Genomic DNA, 17,118 nt, shown 5'->3' with positions numbered 1-17,118 from the left:
AGTTGGTGAGAGCGGGGAGTTGGTGGGAGGGAGTTGGTGAGAGCGATGGAGATGGTGAGCGGGAGGTGGTGGGAGGGAGGTGGAGGGAGGGAGGTGGAGGGAGGTGGAGGGAGGTGGAGGGAGGGAGTTGGTGAGCGGGAGGTGGTGGGAGAGAGTTGGTGAGAGGGAGGAAGTTGGTGAGCGGGAGGTGGTGGGAGGGAGTTAGTGAGAGGGAGGAGTTGGTGAGAGGGATGGAGTTGGTGAGAGGGATGGAGTTGGTGAGAGGGAGGTGGTGGGAGGGAGTTGGTGAGAGGGAGGGAGTTGGTGAGTGGGAGGTGGTGGGAGGGAGTTGGTGAGTGGGAGGTGGTGGGAGGGAGTTGGTGAGTGGGAGGTGGTGGGAGGGAGTTGGTGAGAGGGAGGGAGTTGGTGAGCAGGAGGTGGTGGGAGGGAGTTGGTGAGAGGGATGGAGTTGGTGAGAGGGAGGGAGTTGGTGAGAGGGAGGGAGTTGGTGAGAGGGAGGGAGTTGGTGAGCGGGAGGTGGTGGGAGAGAGTTGGTGAGAGGGAGGAAGTTGGTGAGCGGGAGGGAGTTGGTGAGAGGGATGGAGTTGGTGATAGGGAGGGAGTTGGTGAGAGGGATGGAGTTGGTGAGCGGGAGGTGGTGGGAGGGAGTTGGTGAGAGGGAGGTGGTGGGAGGATCGAATGGAGCACGCACCCATCTCACGAACACGTGACCAAAACCCGCCTCCCCTCAACGTTCCTCTGATCGTGATACGCCTCTGGTAGATTCAATCGAGATATTAAAATAGGATTAAAGTTTTCAGCTTGACGAGAATTCCATGGAAAAGGTCATTTTCCCCTTTGAGCCGGAAGTTAATTTTTTTCCTTGGGGGGGGGGGGGAGTCACGTGCATCGCAATCAGAATCGAGGATCAAAGAATGAAGAAAATATATATATATATATATAAAAACTCTCACGGGACGCGGTTCACACGGTTGGGTGATAAATAAAAGGCACCGCTGGGATTCGAACCCAGGATCTCCTGTTTACTAGACAGGCGCTTTAACCAACTAAGCCACGGCGCCACATATAAACAACCGCTCTCTCTATATGCAATTAAGCAAAAAGCTGAGTCATATCGAAATATTGTTCACATTATTATCGTATTGTAAAATAATATAATTACACACGGGTCCACAGTTTTATAAAAAAAAAACAAAATTGCAGGCTGACGTAACACACACGTCACGTGAGCTTTAGGCGGTGTTGGGCGTCGGTGAAGCTCTTCGGAGCGCGCTGTTTGGCGCGCGGAAGGTTCGTTCGCTCCTCCCACGTCCCGTCTCGTGAGTGAGGTACTTGGATCAGTGAGGTACTTGGATTGGTGATCAGTGCGACACCAAAATCAAGCTCTGTGTTGGTAAACTCTCACGGGGGGATTTTTATAAAAAAAAAAATTTTTTTGTGCCCATGACCGGACCCTGGGTACTCCCAACACGTATACAATTTGATGTCGATCGGGCCAGCCCTGATTTTTTTTTTAAAATAACATTTTCACACACGTACATTTACTTTCAGATAACTACTTTATTTCATCCAACCGTGATGGTTAATCCGCAGTTATTTTTTTTTCTCGCAATTTCATTTCCGACAACCTGTGTGCAATGTCCGTAAGTGGGTAAAATGTAAAAACATGTAAACACAACGTAAAAAATCCGATTTGATTTGGTCAATTTTGACGGGAGAGATGGGTTTTTACGGTCGGGCTTCCTCAATAATGCCCGCGAACCATCGTCGCCTCCCCCGGCTAGTTCAACTTGAACTTGCAAACCGACCATTCATCCAAAGACTCATAACTCAGGCCATGGCCTCATGTAGCAACTCCACAAAAAAATCATCAAAGTCACACGAAAATACCATGAACCCCTTTAACCACTTTCCATACCATTGCAGTTTGCCTTCAACAACAACAGCAACAGTAAAACCAAAGAATCGATTAAAGTTAATTCCAAGTTAACTTGAATGCCTACGATCCAGAAATCCATACGATTAGGAGGGCTCTTCTGAGGCGAGAAGAGCGACGGAGTACCCACTCTTCCAAAATGGTGCTCCAGGAGGAGGTCGTTCACATTCCTCGTCCACAGCAGGAGCACCCTGAGCCTGAGAAGGTTGTCTGCAAGAAGCTTTCTGGAGCGGTGCCCTCTGGAATGATGTTTGCAGGCTTTTCGCGTGTGTTGGCCTCGACGGATGGTTCGGATGGACCAGATACATCACAGGTTGGCAGCGTCACGTGACCCACATGTCTCCTCGCATTGCAGCCATCCAAGAGTTTCACGATGATGGAAGAACCACATTTCTCCACAACACTTCCTTCCAGCCAGCAATTACGACTTCCAAAATTGAGCACGTAGACACGATCTCCCACGCTAAAAAAAAGTCTCACCTTGGTGTGTCTGTCATGCCAGGACTTCTGCTTCACTTGCACTCTGCAAACCTTTACAGACTCATCTGGCTGTAATAGGTCAAGACCGGTCTTCGGCTTCCTTCCCACCAGAAGTGCTGATGTTGCTCGCCCGGCGGTTGAGTGGGGTGTTTTCCGGGAGTTGAAAAGGAACCGGGCCACTTTTGACTCAATGCTACCCTGTTTGAGCTTCTTCATGCCCCCCCACCCCCTTAAATGTTTGCATTGAACATTCTGCCAACCCATTGGACCCTGGATGGTATGGAGCTGAGGTGATGTGGTTGTTTCCATTGATATCCACAAACTTTTGGAATTCTGTCCTGTACTGGTGAATGATGGCCCATTAACTGGCACCAAGGTTGTGGGTAACCCATGTGTAGCAAATGTGGTTCTCAATTTACCGATGGTGAAGATGTTCTTGAAGATGATGAAGATGTTCTTGGATGAGCACATGGAGTTCGTTGCAGGTTTCATCAGAAGGCTTCGCCGGTGACACCAGACTACACACGAGACCGTACGTTTTAGATTCACAAACACTCACTGAGTAATATAGCTTGCTATTTGCCTGCATCTCCAATGTCGTTGGCGATGAAGTACTGGACCAGTCGCTCTGTGTATTGCACCCAGTCTTCAACGTCCGCGTCAAATTCATTTATCTTGCCGAAAAGCACCATGATTCACACCAGAAATGAATACATAGAAAATTCATACTTTCCGTTTTATCCTCATCGCCAAATGTAATATATTACTCAGATACTCGACCTTCCAGGCAAGGAGTTTCATCACAGCTCACACACGTGGCCTTCAGGATCATCGCCATTGTCACCCCTCCCTGACTTCACCCCATTGCCGCCGGTCCGAACCACCGATGATGATGGGGGTGTATGCCACATATACCATGTGAGGCCTTGCCCGGGGGAGGCAGTCTTCTGCCTTCGTGGCCCCTCCTTCGATGCCTTTTCAATGTCCATCTCCTGAATCTATCCCCGTATCCTTGGCGGAGAGGCCATCGCTTTCAACCCCCGGTAGTGGGGTCTCTTGGATGGAGGTTGTTCTCTCCGACCCCACCACCAGTGCAACCACCTTTTCCGCAGTGTTGTCCACTCCCACCTCAGTGGGCCCAGCACCTGATGTAACCACATCCAGGTCCTGCATGCTTGGGACGCAAGGACTGCGGCCTCCTCCCGGCTCTCCTCCCCTCTCTCTCTCTCCTTTTTCCTCTCCTCCTCCACCTCCATCTCCTCTGTGGGGAGGAGGGATAACAAAGCAGGCAAGGCAGACACTGCACCCATAATAGTCTCCAGGGAAAGACCCCCACCCCCACCCGCAGACACGCATCTTGCTTGCATAGCTCTGTGGGCAGGAATGGAAGGTGTGCCCCAGTGAACCACAACGGTTGCACCGCACGTGAGAGGTGGTGTCCCCTTACATGTCCCATCTGGCCACACTGTGAGCAAAATTGTTTTTTGCACCGAGTCTTGGTGGGCCTCGCTCTCTGCATCTGCCGCATATTTTCGACTGTCCTGTATAAAACACTTGCCCACGGTCCATCCCAATCATTATCCCATGAGGGATATGGGTCACAGTGCCATCCTCCTTGACCCAAAACTTAACCAGATATTGCCGAGTCCTGGTCAATTTCGGATATATCGTGGTGGGGACTTCACAGAAACGTATCGAGACAACCAATACAGCACATCATGATCAGTATAACACTCGGAGAGGCGGACCGTCACAATCCCCTCATAGTCAGAGAGGGCCACAACCGCCCAGTCAGCCGGAGACCCAGCTGACCAAGCAGTAATCCACCTCACACAAAACTAAGCAAGCTTTTCAGCTGACTGAAAGGATACTTCAAATCCCTGGACCAAGGAGATGAGGCAATGAAAATCCTCAGCCTTGAACTCCAGCAATCCCAACAATACCATCCGTCCAAGTACCTCACTTGGTGGAATGGGTCCTGCCTTCTCAAACTGGGGAGGGCAGGGACAACACTAGGAAAGAGGCGGATAGGGAAGGAGGTGGTAGCAAGGAAGACAAAGCTACCTTCTTGCCTGGTGAGCACGGCTTACCAGACAGGAGGAAGGCCGGGGAAAAGCAGGAAGGGAAAAACGAAATAAAACACAGGATGAACATGACAAAAAGCACAAGGTAAACAAATGGACAAGATATGGGGAAAACAAAGCACGCAAGAACAAACACAACAAGGCTAACAAGCTGCTAAAAAAGGGCAAAAACTCATCACTGAGGTTTTTCCTCTGCAGCCATGCGAGCCGTGATTACAGTTTAGGTAACCAGAGCTGTGCAGCATTTTCATGCAGTCATGGCCAAAAATATTGGCACCGTTGCATTTTTTTTCAAATAACTGAAAATTTTCTAAAAAAAAAGTTGAAATTAATGAAAGTATTTTATTTCTCCAAAATTCTTTATTTCACTGTTAATATTACAGAACCTTTGTTTTTGATTCAGAACGTAATATATCCTTTTAAATCAGAAAATAAAAGAAATGGCATTTACAAAATTATTGACACCCTGGACTTAATATTTGGGAACACAGCTTTTGGAAAAAAATAACTGCAGTCAAGCACTTCCTGTAGCCATGAAAGAGCTTCCTGCACCTCTCTACTGGCAGTTTGGCCCACTCTTCTTGTGCAAACTGCTCCAGTTCTCCCAGATTTTAAGGGTGCCTTCTCCCAACTGCTGTTTTTAGATCTCCCCACAGGTGTTCAATAGGATTTAGATATGGACTCATTGCTGGCTACTTCAGAACAGTGCAGCATTTTGTCTTGAACCATTCCTGGATGCTCTTAGAAGTGTGTTTGGTGTTATTGTCCTGCTGCAAGACCCATGACCTTCGACAGAGACCCAGCTTTCTGACACTGGGTTGAACATTGTGCTCCAAAATGCCTTGATAATCTCCTGATTTCATGATGCCATGCACACATTCAAGGCATCCAGTGTCAAAGACAGCACAGCAACCCAAAACATCACTGAACCTCCTCCATGTTTGACTGTAGGGAAGGTGTTCTTTTCTTTGAAGGCTTCATTTTGTTTTCTGTAAACATTGAGATGATGTGCTTTCCTAAAAAGCTCTAATTTGGACTCGTCAGTCCACAGGACATTATCCCAGAAGGATTTGGGCTTGTGCAGGTGTGTTTTGGCAAATTCCAGGCGTGCTTTCTTATCTCTCTTATATATCTATATATCTCTATCTCTCTCTCTCTCTCTCTCTCTCTCTCTCTCTCTCTCTCTCTCTCTCTCTCTCTCTCTCTCTCTCTCTCTCTCTCTCTCTCTCTCTCTCTCTCTCTCTCTCTCTCTCTCTCTCTCTCTCTCTCTCTCTCTCTCTCTCTCTCTCTCTCTCTCTCTCTCTCTCTCTCTCTCTCTCTCTCTCTCTCTCTCTCTCTCTCTCTCTCTCTCTCTCTCTCTCTCTCTCTCTCTCTCAACAGTGGGGTCCTCCTGTGTCTCCTACCATAGAACCCGCTTTCATTGAGTTTGCGACAGATGGTGCGAGTTGAAACTGTCGTACCTTGTGTCTGAAGGTCAGTTTGAATCTGTTTGGCAGTTGATCGAGGTGCTTTCTCCACCATTCGAACAATCCTTTGCTGCAATCTTTGATCGAGTCTTCTCTTGCGGCCACGTCCAGGGAGGTTGGCTACAGTGCCATGGACCTTAAACTTCCTGATAACATTGCGTACGGTGGAAACAGGAACATCAAGGTCCCTGGAGATGGACTTGTAGCCTTGAGATTGTCCATGCTTTGCGACAATCTTGTGTCTGACCTCCTCGGACAATTCACTGGTTTTTCTTTCTTTTCTCCATGCTCATTGTGGTACACACAGTGACACAAAGCAGCAGAACGACTCCTTTTCTCTTTTCAAACTGGTTGAATAAGTGATTTATATATTGCAGGCACCTGAAACTCACCACAGGTGAGTTCAATTCCAAAGTAAAGGAGAATCACCTGCTTGTAATCTAATTATTTCTCAAAACTTCCAAAAGGTGCCAGTGATATTGTCAGGGCCATTTTAGGATTTCTACGTGGAATAAGCTAAGATTTAATAACTTTTTCAGCTTTTTTTGTTTTGTTCCACTGCAGAGCAAAGAAATACATACAGTATGTGGACACCAACTATTTCTATAATTTCAACAATTTTCTTGAAGAAATGGTGCATTATATTTGAAAAACGTGCATGGGTGTCAATACTTTTGGCCACGACTGTACATGACCCTAAGCATGCTGGGATGTTATTTGCTTAATTCACACATGGGCCTAAACTGTGTGGAAGCCGTTATTTTCAATATACTTGGTGTCCCTTATTTCCGCAGGTGTTTCCATTTTCTTGTCCACCACCTGTACTTGTGGAGATGGAAACCTCCCTTCTTATATCCTCACCTGCTGTCCTCTATCAGTTGCAGGACCTCAGCACGTGTAGCGAAATACTTCAACTCGTCATCTCTATTGAAGTCCTTCTTGACAAAATCTGCAGCTTTCTTTCCACAACTGTCCTCAAATGCATCGACAACAGACATGAGGGCAAAGCTTGCATATCCAGGTGAGGAGTTTGCACCAAAGAGGTGGACACTGGACAGTCATACGATACTGCACTGGTGGATTTTCCAGTTTGCCATCCTTCCACCACAAGTATCTCAGGAAATTGCAGCGCTTAATGCATCAACACTAACTTGGTGAAACATGCCCTCAATATCACAAGTGAAGGCCGCCTGCTCCTTGCGGAAGCAGCACAGAATACGAACGAGATTGTTGGTTATATCAGGGCATTGCAGTCGGTGTCTTTTGAGCACTTTCCCTTCATACTCTGCACTGCAATCAAAGACAATCCTTATCATTCCAGTATTCCTTGGGTGATATACACCATGGTGGGGTAGGCTCCACACAGATCCATTGTCAACAGAAAATTCAGTCTCTGAGACTCTCACAGCATAGCCCTTGTCAACTAAGTCCTTCATGAAGACTGTGTAAACATCCCGGCATCCAGGGAAGCTGATCATTTTTGCCTTCAATCTGTTGAGTCATCTCACTGACATCAATTTATTGTTTGGAAGTTGGATCTTATCTGTTTTCAGAGGTAGGGGTACGTCAAATCGGCCATTGTGTTCTCTTTGCATTTGTGTCGGAATCTTCTCTCTTTGATAAACACCTTATTCTCAGTGGTTCTTTCACTGAAGTCCAACTCAAACATCTGGCAGACCTGGGTGGGAGTTATATCCTTCACATGGGTACGGAAGGCAAAACGACACCGTCTCTCATATGATGAGTTTGCAAGTCCACTGACATGTTCGTTGTCATTTCTATTGTCACGAGGCACCATTCAAATAATATGAATGATGTGGCTGGAATCATCAACAAATAGATAGGCAGGATTTTCCAGAGAAGGAGATCATTGATGAAGACTCGGAGCAAGAATGGGCTCAAGACATTGCCTCAGGCCACTCCAGCCTTGACAAGAAGAGGATATGAGACAATCCCGTTAGGAGCTAAACGCTGGCGACCGAGTGGAGGAAGTCAGTGATTCATGAGAGGAGGTCGCCTTGGATGTCATAAGCAGAGAGTTTGGATATTTAGATGGGGTGCCAAACTGTATCAAATACTCGAGATATATCCAGAGATGCAGATGTCATGTCTGAGATTGAGGGCTTCCATCCATTGTTGGGAGAGTCAAAGCAGCATGTGCAAGGTATTAAACTGAACTGATGATCTAAGATCTGGTCGTTGGAGAAAAGGAAGGACTGCAATTGTTGATTTCATGACCTTGCTCATCATCAGAAGCAAGCTAATCGGCCTGCAGTTAAGAGGATCTGTTTTTGCACCATGTTTGTGTATTACAATGATGTTGGCTAACATCCAGGGCAGATGGAAACTGACCCAGAGAGAGAAGGATCAATTGAATAGAGCAGAAAGAGGATGAGCAAGAGCAGAAGAGCAGGATTTTAGAACACATGAGTTGATGCCGTCTCATCCAGATGAAGAGTCAGAGTCAAGACTTGTCAGAAACTTCTCCGTCTTCTCAGGTGCAAAAGATACAGAGTCCAGGAACAGTTGTGGCTGGGAAGGGTTGGTACAGAGAGATAGAGAGGGGGTTGTGGTTTCAAGATTTCGAAGCAAACACAGAATTGAGGCATTCGGCATTCTCACGAGCAGAGTCAGCTGTGATGCTATTTCAGGAGAGGTAAGGGGTGGATGGGGAACATACACCAGAGACAGACTTGACAAGGTGCCACCAGGTTTTCGAGGAGAGAGACAAGTTTGAAACTTCAATCTTGAGGTTGGACATTTGTTGTTTTCTGGCTCTCCTGAGAGTGGACACCCACTTGTTGTGTGCTTTTTCGAATGATCTGAGGTTGCTTTCAGTTGTATTTGCCTTCTGAGAGGAGATTTCAAGGCAACTGCCTCATCCCAGAATTCAGTGTACCATGAGCAGTTGGATGGGTATGATAACTGAAGATGAGATGGGATGAATCTATGCATCAGGGAGAGTAGAGGTGTATGTGGAAGAATTCCCAGGCTGAGCTCACATCAGGGGTGGTAGATAAAGAAGTCTCGTCCTGAAGTACAATGACTGCTTGCAGTATCTGGCAGTTCACTCAGGCAAACTAGACGAGGAGAACTAGACCCCCTGCTATTTTACCTGAGTGAGCTGCCAAACTTGCTGGTGCTGAGGCTGTTCTCCAGCTGAGAATGGCAAGAGAGATGTTGACCTTCACAAGCACATGATCAGATGAACAAACTGGGGCAGAGGAAGAGCAAGATACATTGGCAGGGAGGTCGGTCATCACAAAATCCAGAATGGTGGATTTTCCATTGACAGAAATCCAAATGGGGAAATTTACAGATTGAGCCAGTCCCATGGAGTCACAGAAATCCTTTGCTGAAGTACCATGGCTGGTGAAAGAGGAACCAAGCACCCAGCCAAGTTGCATGGTGACAACTGAAATGATCACATAAGAGAGAGAGAGAGAGAGAGAGAGAGAGAGAGAGAGAGAGAGGGGAGGGGGAGGGAGGGGGTGGGGGAGGGAGGGGAGGGAGGGGGAGAGAGGGGGAGAGAGGGGGAGAGAGGGGGAGAGAGGGGGAGAGAGGGGGAGAGAGGGGGAGAGAGGGGGAGAGAGGGGGAGAGGGGGGGAGAGAGGGGGGGGTCAAAAGCTGGTTCTGAGTATGTTGTAGATGGAGTCATCACTGCTTGGGGGACAGGACAACACACAGACAAACAGGATGTGGGAGAGGAGGGGAACTCACAGCCAGAGGTATTCCTGAGGTTTGGGAGGTGTAAGAGCAGTACAAGGAGAGTGAGAAATGGAGGTTTTGATGAACATAGCAATTCCACTGCATCCAATGTACATAGAATGTACATCATAGAATACAAATCCAATGTACATAGAAAGTGGTTCAAATTGATCAAACCAGAGGAGACAATACCCAGTACAGGGAGAGACTCTAAGAAGTCAGGGATGTCCAGTGGGAGGAAGGATTCTGTTAAACAGATGATGAGTGGTTTATCGGCAGCAGCCTGGATTGAGAGATCTGTCAAGTTGGAGGCCTCGGATGTTTTCAATCCACATAATTATGGACAAGGGAGGAGGAGCTGCTGATAATGAGTAGGAAGGTGGAAAGGAGCAAGGAGAGGATGCAAGGTGGGAAGAAGCAGGGAGGGTGTGGGAACGGGGTGAAGCGGGCGGGGGAAAAGCGTGAGAGTGAGGGAAAGGGGGAATCGCAGAGAGGGGACAGGAGGAAGGGGGAAGCTGGGAGGGGCAGAATGAGGAGAAGCTGAGGGGGAGGGAGACAAGGGGGAAGCAGAGAGGGGGTTTGATGAAGGGGAAGCAATGAAGCAAAGATGGGGTGGAATAATGGGGAAGCAGATAAGATGGGGGGAGGGCACTGACATGAAGGGGTTCGACACCATGAATGGACTTGAAGGGGAAATTTTTGTCACGTTCACACAACCTATGCAAAGTGGACGTCTCAGGATTTCCAAACTGGTGAACCTGCGACTTCATAGGTGGGGTGGGACGAATGTTTTTGGTTGAAGACATTGGGAAAATCCGGCTGAAGTTGAAAGAGGAGGCTGGATGAACTAAGTGTTTAGGAATAAAGTGGTTTTAGGAAATAAGCCTTGTGGAAAAGAAAAGGAAGAGATTTTGATGAAGAAGAAGAATGAATGGGTAATAAGCAGAGTAAGACATTTTAAACTACATTTTTGAAGCGTTTTTATTTTTTTACCTCCATCAACGAAGGTCGATGGAGGTTAAGTTTTCACCCCTGTCTATCTGTTTTCACGCGGAGTTCAAATAAAATACGATAAATGGAGCAACATGCATCCTGATGCACAGAAAAATAAGGTGTCAAAGTTTCTGCAATGTGCACACAAGCTATCGCTGGTCATAATGGTGCACACCTGTAATCTGGCTATTTGGAGGCTTGGGTTGGGGGACTGCTTGAGGACAGGCTCTCTGCACTGTGTTGTGACAGTCAGCACAAAACAGCCTGCCTGATACGGCGGCCCCAAGCCCAGATTGTCAGGTCAGGTCAGGTCAGGCCAGATCAAATCTGTGACCTGCAGGAAGGTATCATATAAAACCTGGACAAACCTGTTCATGGTTGAGTGTTGGTGATGAAACCAGCTCCCCCACCAGGTAAATCCCCCTGATGTGGAAGATGTATGGCCGTGGACACCCACCACAATTGAATACAAAACGTGCCAAAGGGTGGAGGAGCTGCTTGCAAGCCAACGGCCATCCATATGTGGTGCCAACTGTGTCTGGATGTCCTCCTGCAGTTGGTTACCTTCCCTAGGAGTCTGGTGGCAGAATTTGCACTCCGGCCACCACAAAACACTTCACTCCGCAAAGCACACAAAAGTGTGTCGGGGTGGTACAGAGGTGTTGTTCACCAGACGGCTGTCTCCTTAGGTTAACCTGAGGCAGTCCCTTTGGGTGGGTGCCTGGAATGTCCTATCTCGAAGAGAGGATGATCACCTGTCTCTGTTATCATCTGAGCTCAAGCGTTTGAACATAGGTACTGCAACACTCTCTGAGGTTCGGAGACCGGATAGTGGTGATATACTGGCAGGTGGTTGCACCTACTATTAGTCTGGTTGCTCTGATGGTTACCATGCCCAAGGAGTTGCTGTAGCTGTGTCCAGTAAGCTGACTCCAATGATAATTGAGGTTACACTAGTTAACGAGCGTATTGTGAGACTAAGGACTCGTCACTCCTTGGGTGTCGTTTCCCTGGTCTCTACTCTGACTGAGGCGAGTGATCTCACCGTGAAGGATGCATTCTGTGCCACACTCGAGTCTGTGGTTGATCAGTGCCCCAGGCGAGATACTCTTCTCGTCTTGTGGGATTTCAATACATCGACTGGAACTGATAGGGATGGTTATGAGGCATGTGTTGGTCTCCATGGGTCTGAAATTGTGAACCAGAATAGCACTAAGCTCCTTGACTTTGCAGGAAGTCATGGACTTCGACAGGCTGGTTCATGGTTTCAGCACCCACAGGCTCATCGCTGGACTTGGTATTCCAACGCTGGTGGTGTGGCAAAGGAGAATAACCATGTGCTCATTGATAGTTGCTGGAGGATGATCCAGAACTGCAAGGTCTACCAGAGTGCACATTTTCTTGATACCGTCCACAGGCTTGTTGTGGCAACTCTGAAGTTGTAGCTTAAATATGTGAGAATGGTACCATCCCAGCCGAAGCTGGATGTCGGCAAGTTCAAGGATTAATGGGTAGCTGAGGAGTTTGCAAACAGGCTGAGTAGGGATTTGGGGGGGGGAGGTCTGGGTGCTTTGGAGAATCCTGAAGAGTTGTGGAGTGCCTTCAAGACCTCCATCATTGATGTATGCCTGGTGTTGGCTTAATGGTTAGGGTGGTGGGCTTGGGATCCCAGGGTCCTGAGTTCAAATCCTGCTCAGCTGTTGAATTAATACCAGGTGGGGTTAACTTGACCTGTCATCCTTCCGAGGGAGGCAAACTGAGTGCCAGCTTGCTGGTACACTGTGTCAGAGTGGCGGCCCGTTCAGGATTGTGCCCAACAGCCAAGGAGACTGCTTAGGTAGCACCAACGCTCTGCACAGAGTATTGTCCCAATGGATGGATGGATGGATCATTGGTGTTACCGCTGGGCCAGTTACTTTGAGTGGCTATACCAGGATGATCCACCAGCTGTCGAGTTGGATGTCAGGAGTGTCACTATCCCTGTTGCTGACCCTCAAATCAACTGTGATCCACCTTCGTTTGTGGAAACACAGGCTGCGGTGAACCGGTTGAAATGGGGTAAAGTTCCTGGGATCTGTGGCATTGTAAATACAGATACAGAACGTCAGTACAATTTTAAAACATTTATTGAACAAACAAACAGATTATATGTGCCAGCACAGGAGATCCTGGACAGACAAATTTACTCATGATCTCTCAACATAAACGGAGAATCTTCGTCTTTATGTAGTTTCCAGTAAGACAGTTTTTTAATAATTTTCTGACGCTGACGCCAGTTCGCTGGTCTTGACAATTCCCAGGTGAACGTTATCTTCAGTTTTCTTTGACAGCTTCTGCTTAAATGGTTGGAACACATATTCAAACCCAGATATATTAATCACACAGAATGCTAGAATGACATCAAATGCCAACTCCAATGGCCATTAAAACAAGTTTCCATCTTATGTAGGTTAAAAATCAGTCTGCTTCTCCCAAAACTGGGAAGATATATTATCTTGAAGCGACCAGAGCTTCGTGAATACAACTGGACACCTTCTCAAATCCACATTCGAACTTGTTTCTGTCTTCCAGACAAAATTCTCAAGATATCTATGTACTGAATTACTAAAACTCTCATCATGTATGTATGTATGTATGTATGTATGTATGTATGTATGTTCCCGAAATACAGCCAAAACGGTTCATGTTAGCCCAAAATTTGAGCGCCATGACTCACCATTCTCCTGCGGGGTTCAGTATCAAGTTCGTTCAAATTGGGCAACAAAAAATGATTAAAATATCAATTCCCGATTCAGTCAAGTGCTCTTCTCTTTCGATCGTATCACGGTAATCGAGTCCAGAGCTCAGCCAGATGACCAGATTTCCTAATGTGTTTGTTGAAGTTGCTTCGTCCGTGTCCAACTTCACACAGTGGTAACTGGTAAGTCACTAACTGGATCTTACGTTCAACTCGATTTGTTATGTCAACGCAAATTATATAAATCCTCCCGTTTCGTACGAAGAGAAAGAGCTTTGATAAAATGATTCTTAAATGTCGCATATCTCCTTTAAAAAAGTCGTGATTATCATTATACACCACACACACCCACTCACTCAGTTGTTATAAAGTTTGTTTTTAAGTTCAATTCAAATAACCACTTTTGGGCCTTCTGGTGTAGCTACAGTCTGATTATAGATACTTTTCGTAAAATCCGAGCAGAAACACACTTTTCATGAGTGAATCTTCATCTTCAGTCTTCTTTGACAGCTCCTGCTTAAATGGTTGGAACACATATTCAAACCCAGACATATTAATCACACAGATTGCTCGAATGACGTCAAACGCCAATCCTAGTGGCCATTAAAACAAGTTTCCATCTTATGGCGGTTAAAAATCAGTCTGCTTCTCCCAAAACTGGGAAGATATATTATCTTGAAGCGACCAGAGCTTCATGAATACATCTGGACACCTTCTCAAATCCACATTCCAACTTGTTTGTGTCTTCCATACAAAATTCTCAAGATAGTTCCACATGACAGGAAATTCTTCTTTATATTCAACTTACTGGAAAAGTTCAACCTGTTTACACATTTAATATACAGGTGATCTTTCCATACAGAGAAGTATAATTATGTTAATTCCAAATGGATACAAACTCAAAACATCATATCATATTTGAGTACATTTATTTCAGGATTAATATATTTTATTTTAATATCAGGTTTTAATCATCATCAATTTATTTATTTTGTCACCCCCAAGCCCATCATGATAAAATGTTTCTGCAGCATCCATGCTGATCTTCTCAAGGTTCATGGAAATGCTGTGCTTATGTCGTTGCATGCAGTTATGTGCTCTGCCTGGAACACAGGCATCATCCCAAGTGACTGGAAGAGGGGCCTCGTTGTCCCTCTCTGGAAAGAAAAGGGTGATCGCCAGGACTGCAACAAAAACCGAGGGGTGACGCTGTTCGCAGTGCTGGGCAAGGTCTTTGCATGGATAATTATATATTGATGGGGGTTTGCCACCATGTACTTGAGCACCAGCATCCAGAGCACTCAGGCTTTACACCAAAGAGCAGTCAGGCTTTGTACCAAAGAGGTCAACGATTGACCAAAACATGACAACCAAAGAGGACATCCTTGCTCTGCGGGTCCTCACCGAACACAGATGAGAGTTTCGGCAGGGGCTGCTTGCAGTCTATGTTGATATCTGCAAATCATTCAATTCAGTGAATTGGGATGCCCTCTGGAGGATTCTTGGTCTTCGTGGGGTGCCACCAAAACTGATGAATCTGATGTCTGAACTATACACTGGTACTGAGAGTGGAGTGAGATGTGGTGATACCATCTGTGACTTATTTCCAGTTGTTACTGAAGTTCATCAGGGGTGTGTACTGGCCCCCACACTTTTCAGCGCTTGCATGGACTGGATTCTGGGGAGGATGTCAGAGAGATCAAGCTGCGGTGCATCGTTTGGAAATGTCATGATCTCTAACCTTGATTTTACAGATGATGCAGTCATCTTTGCGGAGACTGAATATCCTTTTGGGGGCCCTCGAGGTGCTGAATGAGGAGTTGGAGGACCTGGGATTACGGGTTTTCTCGGTCAAAACTAAGATCTAGGCTTTCACTGACATCCTGGATGCTGCAATCTTGTCTGTACCTGTTTGTGGATGTTGTGGTCACGGAGAGATTCCCTTACCTTGGCAGTGATATTCATGTCTCTGCTGGCTGTGAGTCAGACGTCAATAGATGTCTGGGTCAGGCCTGTGGAGTCATGGATTCACAGGTTGGGCCTGGGGTGTCAAACAATTCTTCACCATTGAGAGATGGGGTCAAAAAAGACATATAGCACGATATCTCAACGTTATGGATTAATTTGGACATAACTTGGTGGACAGGTTGGGTGTGACAAGAACAAATCGATTCCATTTTGGTGATGATCCGAATCCGGATACGAGAATTTTTTTTAATTTTCTCAGTGATTCTTCACCAATGAGAGATGGGGCCAAAAACGATATGTCATGCAATATTTATAAACTCGGTTAGTTGACGAGAATGATTTTGGTTCAGGTCCGGATCCAGATCCGGCCTGTCTGTGGGACACAAACTTCAACTCTTCAGCTCGGTGGAGGTATGTGATCTACTGAGTGCCATTCGAGTTTATGTAAGGCAGTGATGTTGGTGGATTTCCAAACAGATGGAAGATGGCTGAATGCAAATGACAGGGTGAAAAGTGCAGAGAAAGGATGTGCAAAAGCAGCAGAACAGGTTTTTAGGACACCTGAGCAGATACCGTCTGGTATAGTGGCAGACTCAGAGACGAAGGTTGAAATAAATTTGTCCTTCTCAGGTGTAAAAGACAGAGTACAAGAGCAGGACAGGGTAGGATGGGTACCAGACAGGGAGCAGGGCAGAGCGAGGGGTTGGGGTCACAATATTTGGAAGCAAACACAGAATTGAAGCATTCAGCCTTCTCACTGGGAGAGTCGGCTGTGGGGCTATTTTTAGAGTGGGAAGGGATGGAAGGGGAGCATACTTGAGAGACATACTTAAAAAGGGGCCACCAGGTTCTCGAGGAGGGAGACACATTTGAAAGTCCATTCTTGATGTTGGACAGATGTTCTTTTCTGGCTCTAATGAGAGTGGACACATACTTATTGTGGAGTTTTGGAATGCACTGAGATTGCCTTCAGTCAGATTAGCCTTCCAGGAGAGAAGTAAGGCAAGTTGTTTCAGAACAACTGCATCACCACAGAATGTACTATGGGCCTGAAGGTGAGACGGGATGAATCTGTGCATGAGAAAGAACAGGTTTCTGTGGAAGGATTCCCTGGTTGAGTTAACATCAGGGGCAATAGAAAGGGGAGACGAGTCCTGAAGAGAGATGACTGTTTGCAGTCCCTGCCAATCTGCTTGAGGGAAATGCCAGACTGCCGGCATTGAGGCAGCTCTCTGAGAATAGCCAAAGAGTTGTTGACTTTAACAAGCACATTATTAGAGGAACAGCAGGAGACCTTTGCAGGAAAGTTGGTCATCACCAAGTCCAGAGGGAGGCTTTGCCATTGGGAGAAATCTGGGTTAGAAAGATAACAGATTGAGTCAGTCCCAACAGAAGTCCTTTGCTGGTCCTGCCATTGCTGGTGAGAGAGGTATAACACCCAACCAATTTAAATTGGTGACAATTGAAACAAATTGAGTCAGTCCCAACATAAGTCCTTTGCTGGTCCTGCCATTGCTGGTGAAAGAGGTACAACACCCAACCAATTTACATTGGTGACAATTGAAATTGCCACATATGAGGAAAACAGAGTTGGGGGGATGAGTGCTTAAAAGTTTGCCCATTTTGTCTGAGAGATGTAGATGGATGGCATCGTCACTGTTCGGAGGACAATACGATACACAGGTGAAGAAGAGGTGGGAGCAGAATGGAAGTTGCAGCCAGAACAAGGGCAATTGAGAAATAGAG

General features: G+C 46.6%; 2 protein-coding genes, 1 long non-coding RNA gene and 1 other non-coding gene across 4 annotated transcripts in view; 1 reads left to right on the top strand and 3 right to left on the bottom strand.

The window, feature by feature from the left end:
* Nucleotides 1–734, bottom strand: part of RIPOR1 (RHO family interacting cell polarization regulator 1) — a 195,355-nt gene extending 194,621 nt beyond the window's left edge. Inside the window, exon 1 of the mRNA XM_085888902.1 lies at nt 692–734. Within this exon, the coding sequence (XP_085745028.1) occupies nt 692–695 (4 nt within the window). The 5' untranslated portion in view covers nt 696–734. The remainder of the gene's footprint in view (nt 1–691) is intronic.
* A 253-nt stretch (nt 735–987) lies between these two features.
* Nucleotides 988–1,061, bottom strand: TRNAT-AGU (transfer RNA threonine (anticodon AGU)). The gene has a single exon. It is a non-coding gene; the product is annotated as a tRNA-Thr (tRNA).
* A 180-nt stretch (nt 1,062–1,241) lies between these two features.
* LOC147023472 (uncharacterized) overlaps nt 1,242–17,118 on the top strand; it is a 37,275-nt gene continuing 21,398 nt past the window's right edge. Inside the window, exon 1 of the long non-coding RNA XR_015060202.1 lies at nt 1,242–1,328. This is a non-coding gene — a long non-coding RNA (uncharacterized LOC147023472). The remainder of the gene's footprint in view (nt 1,329–17,118) is intronic.
* The window catches only part of LOC147023471 (putative serine/threonine-protein kinase MARK-C), a 45,761-nt gene continuing 41,260 nt past the window's right edge, over nt 12,618–17,118 (bottom strand). Inside the window, exon 18 of the mRNA XM_085888895.1 lies at nt 12,618–13,000. The gene's annotated coding sequence lies outside the window, so the exon portion shown is untranslated. The remainder of the gene's footprint in view (nt 13,001–17,118) is intronic.

The sequence above is a fragment of the Eptatretus burgeri genome, chromosome 7 (genome assembly GCF_056783735.1).
Source record: "Eptatretus burgeri isolate ZD-2024b chromosome 7, Ebu_testis_v1, whole genome shotgun sequence".
In the NCBI taxonomy this organism is placed as follows: domain Eukaryota; kingdom Metazoa; phylum Chordata; class Myxini; order Myxiniformes; family Myxinidae; genus Eptatretus; species Eptatretus burgeri.
The sequence above is the reverse complement of the archived record's forward strand: the minus strand, read 5'-3'. Positions and strand labels throughout refer to the sequence as shown.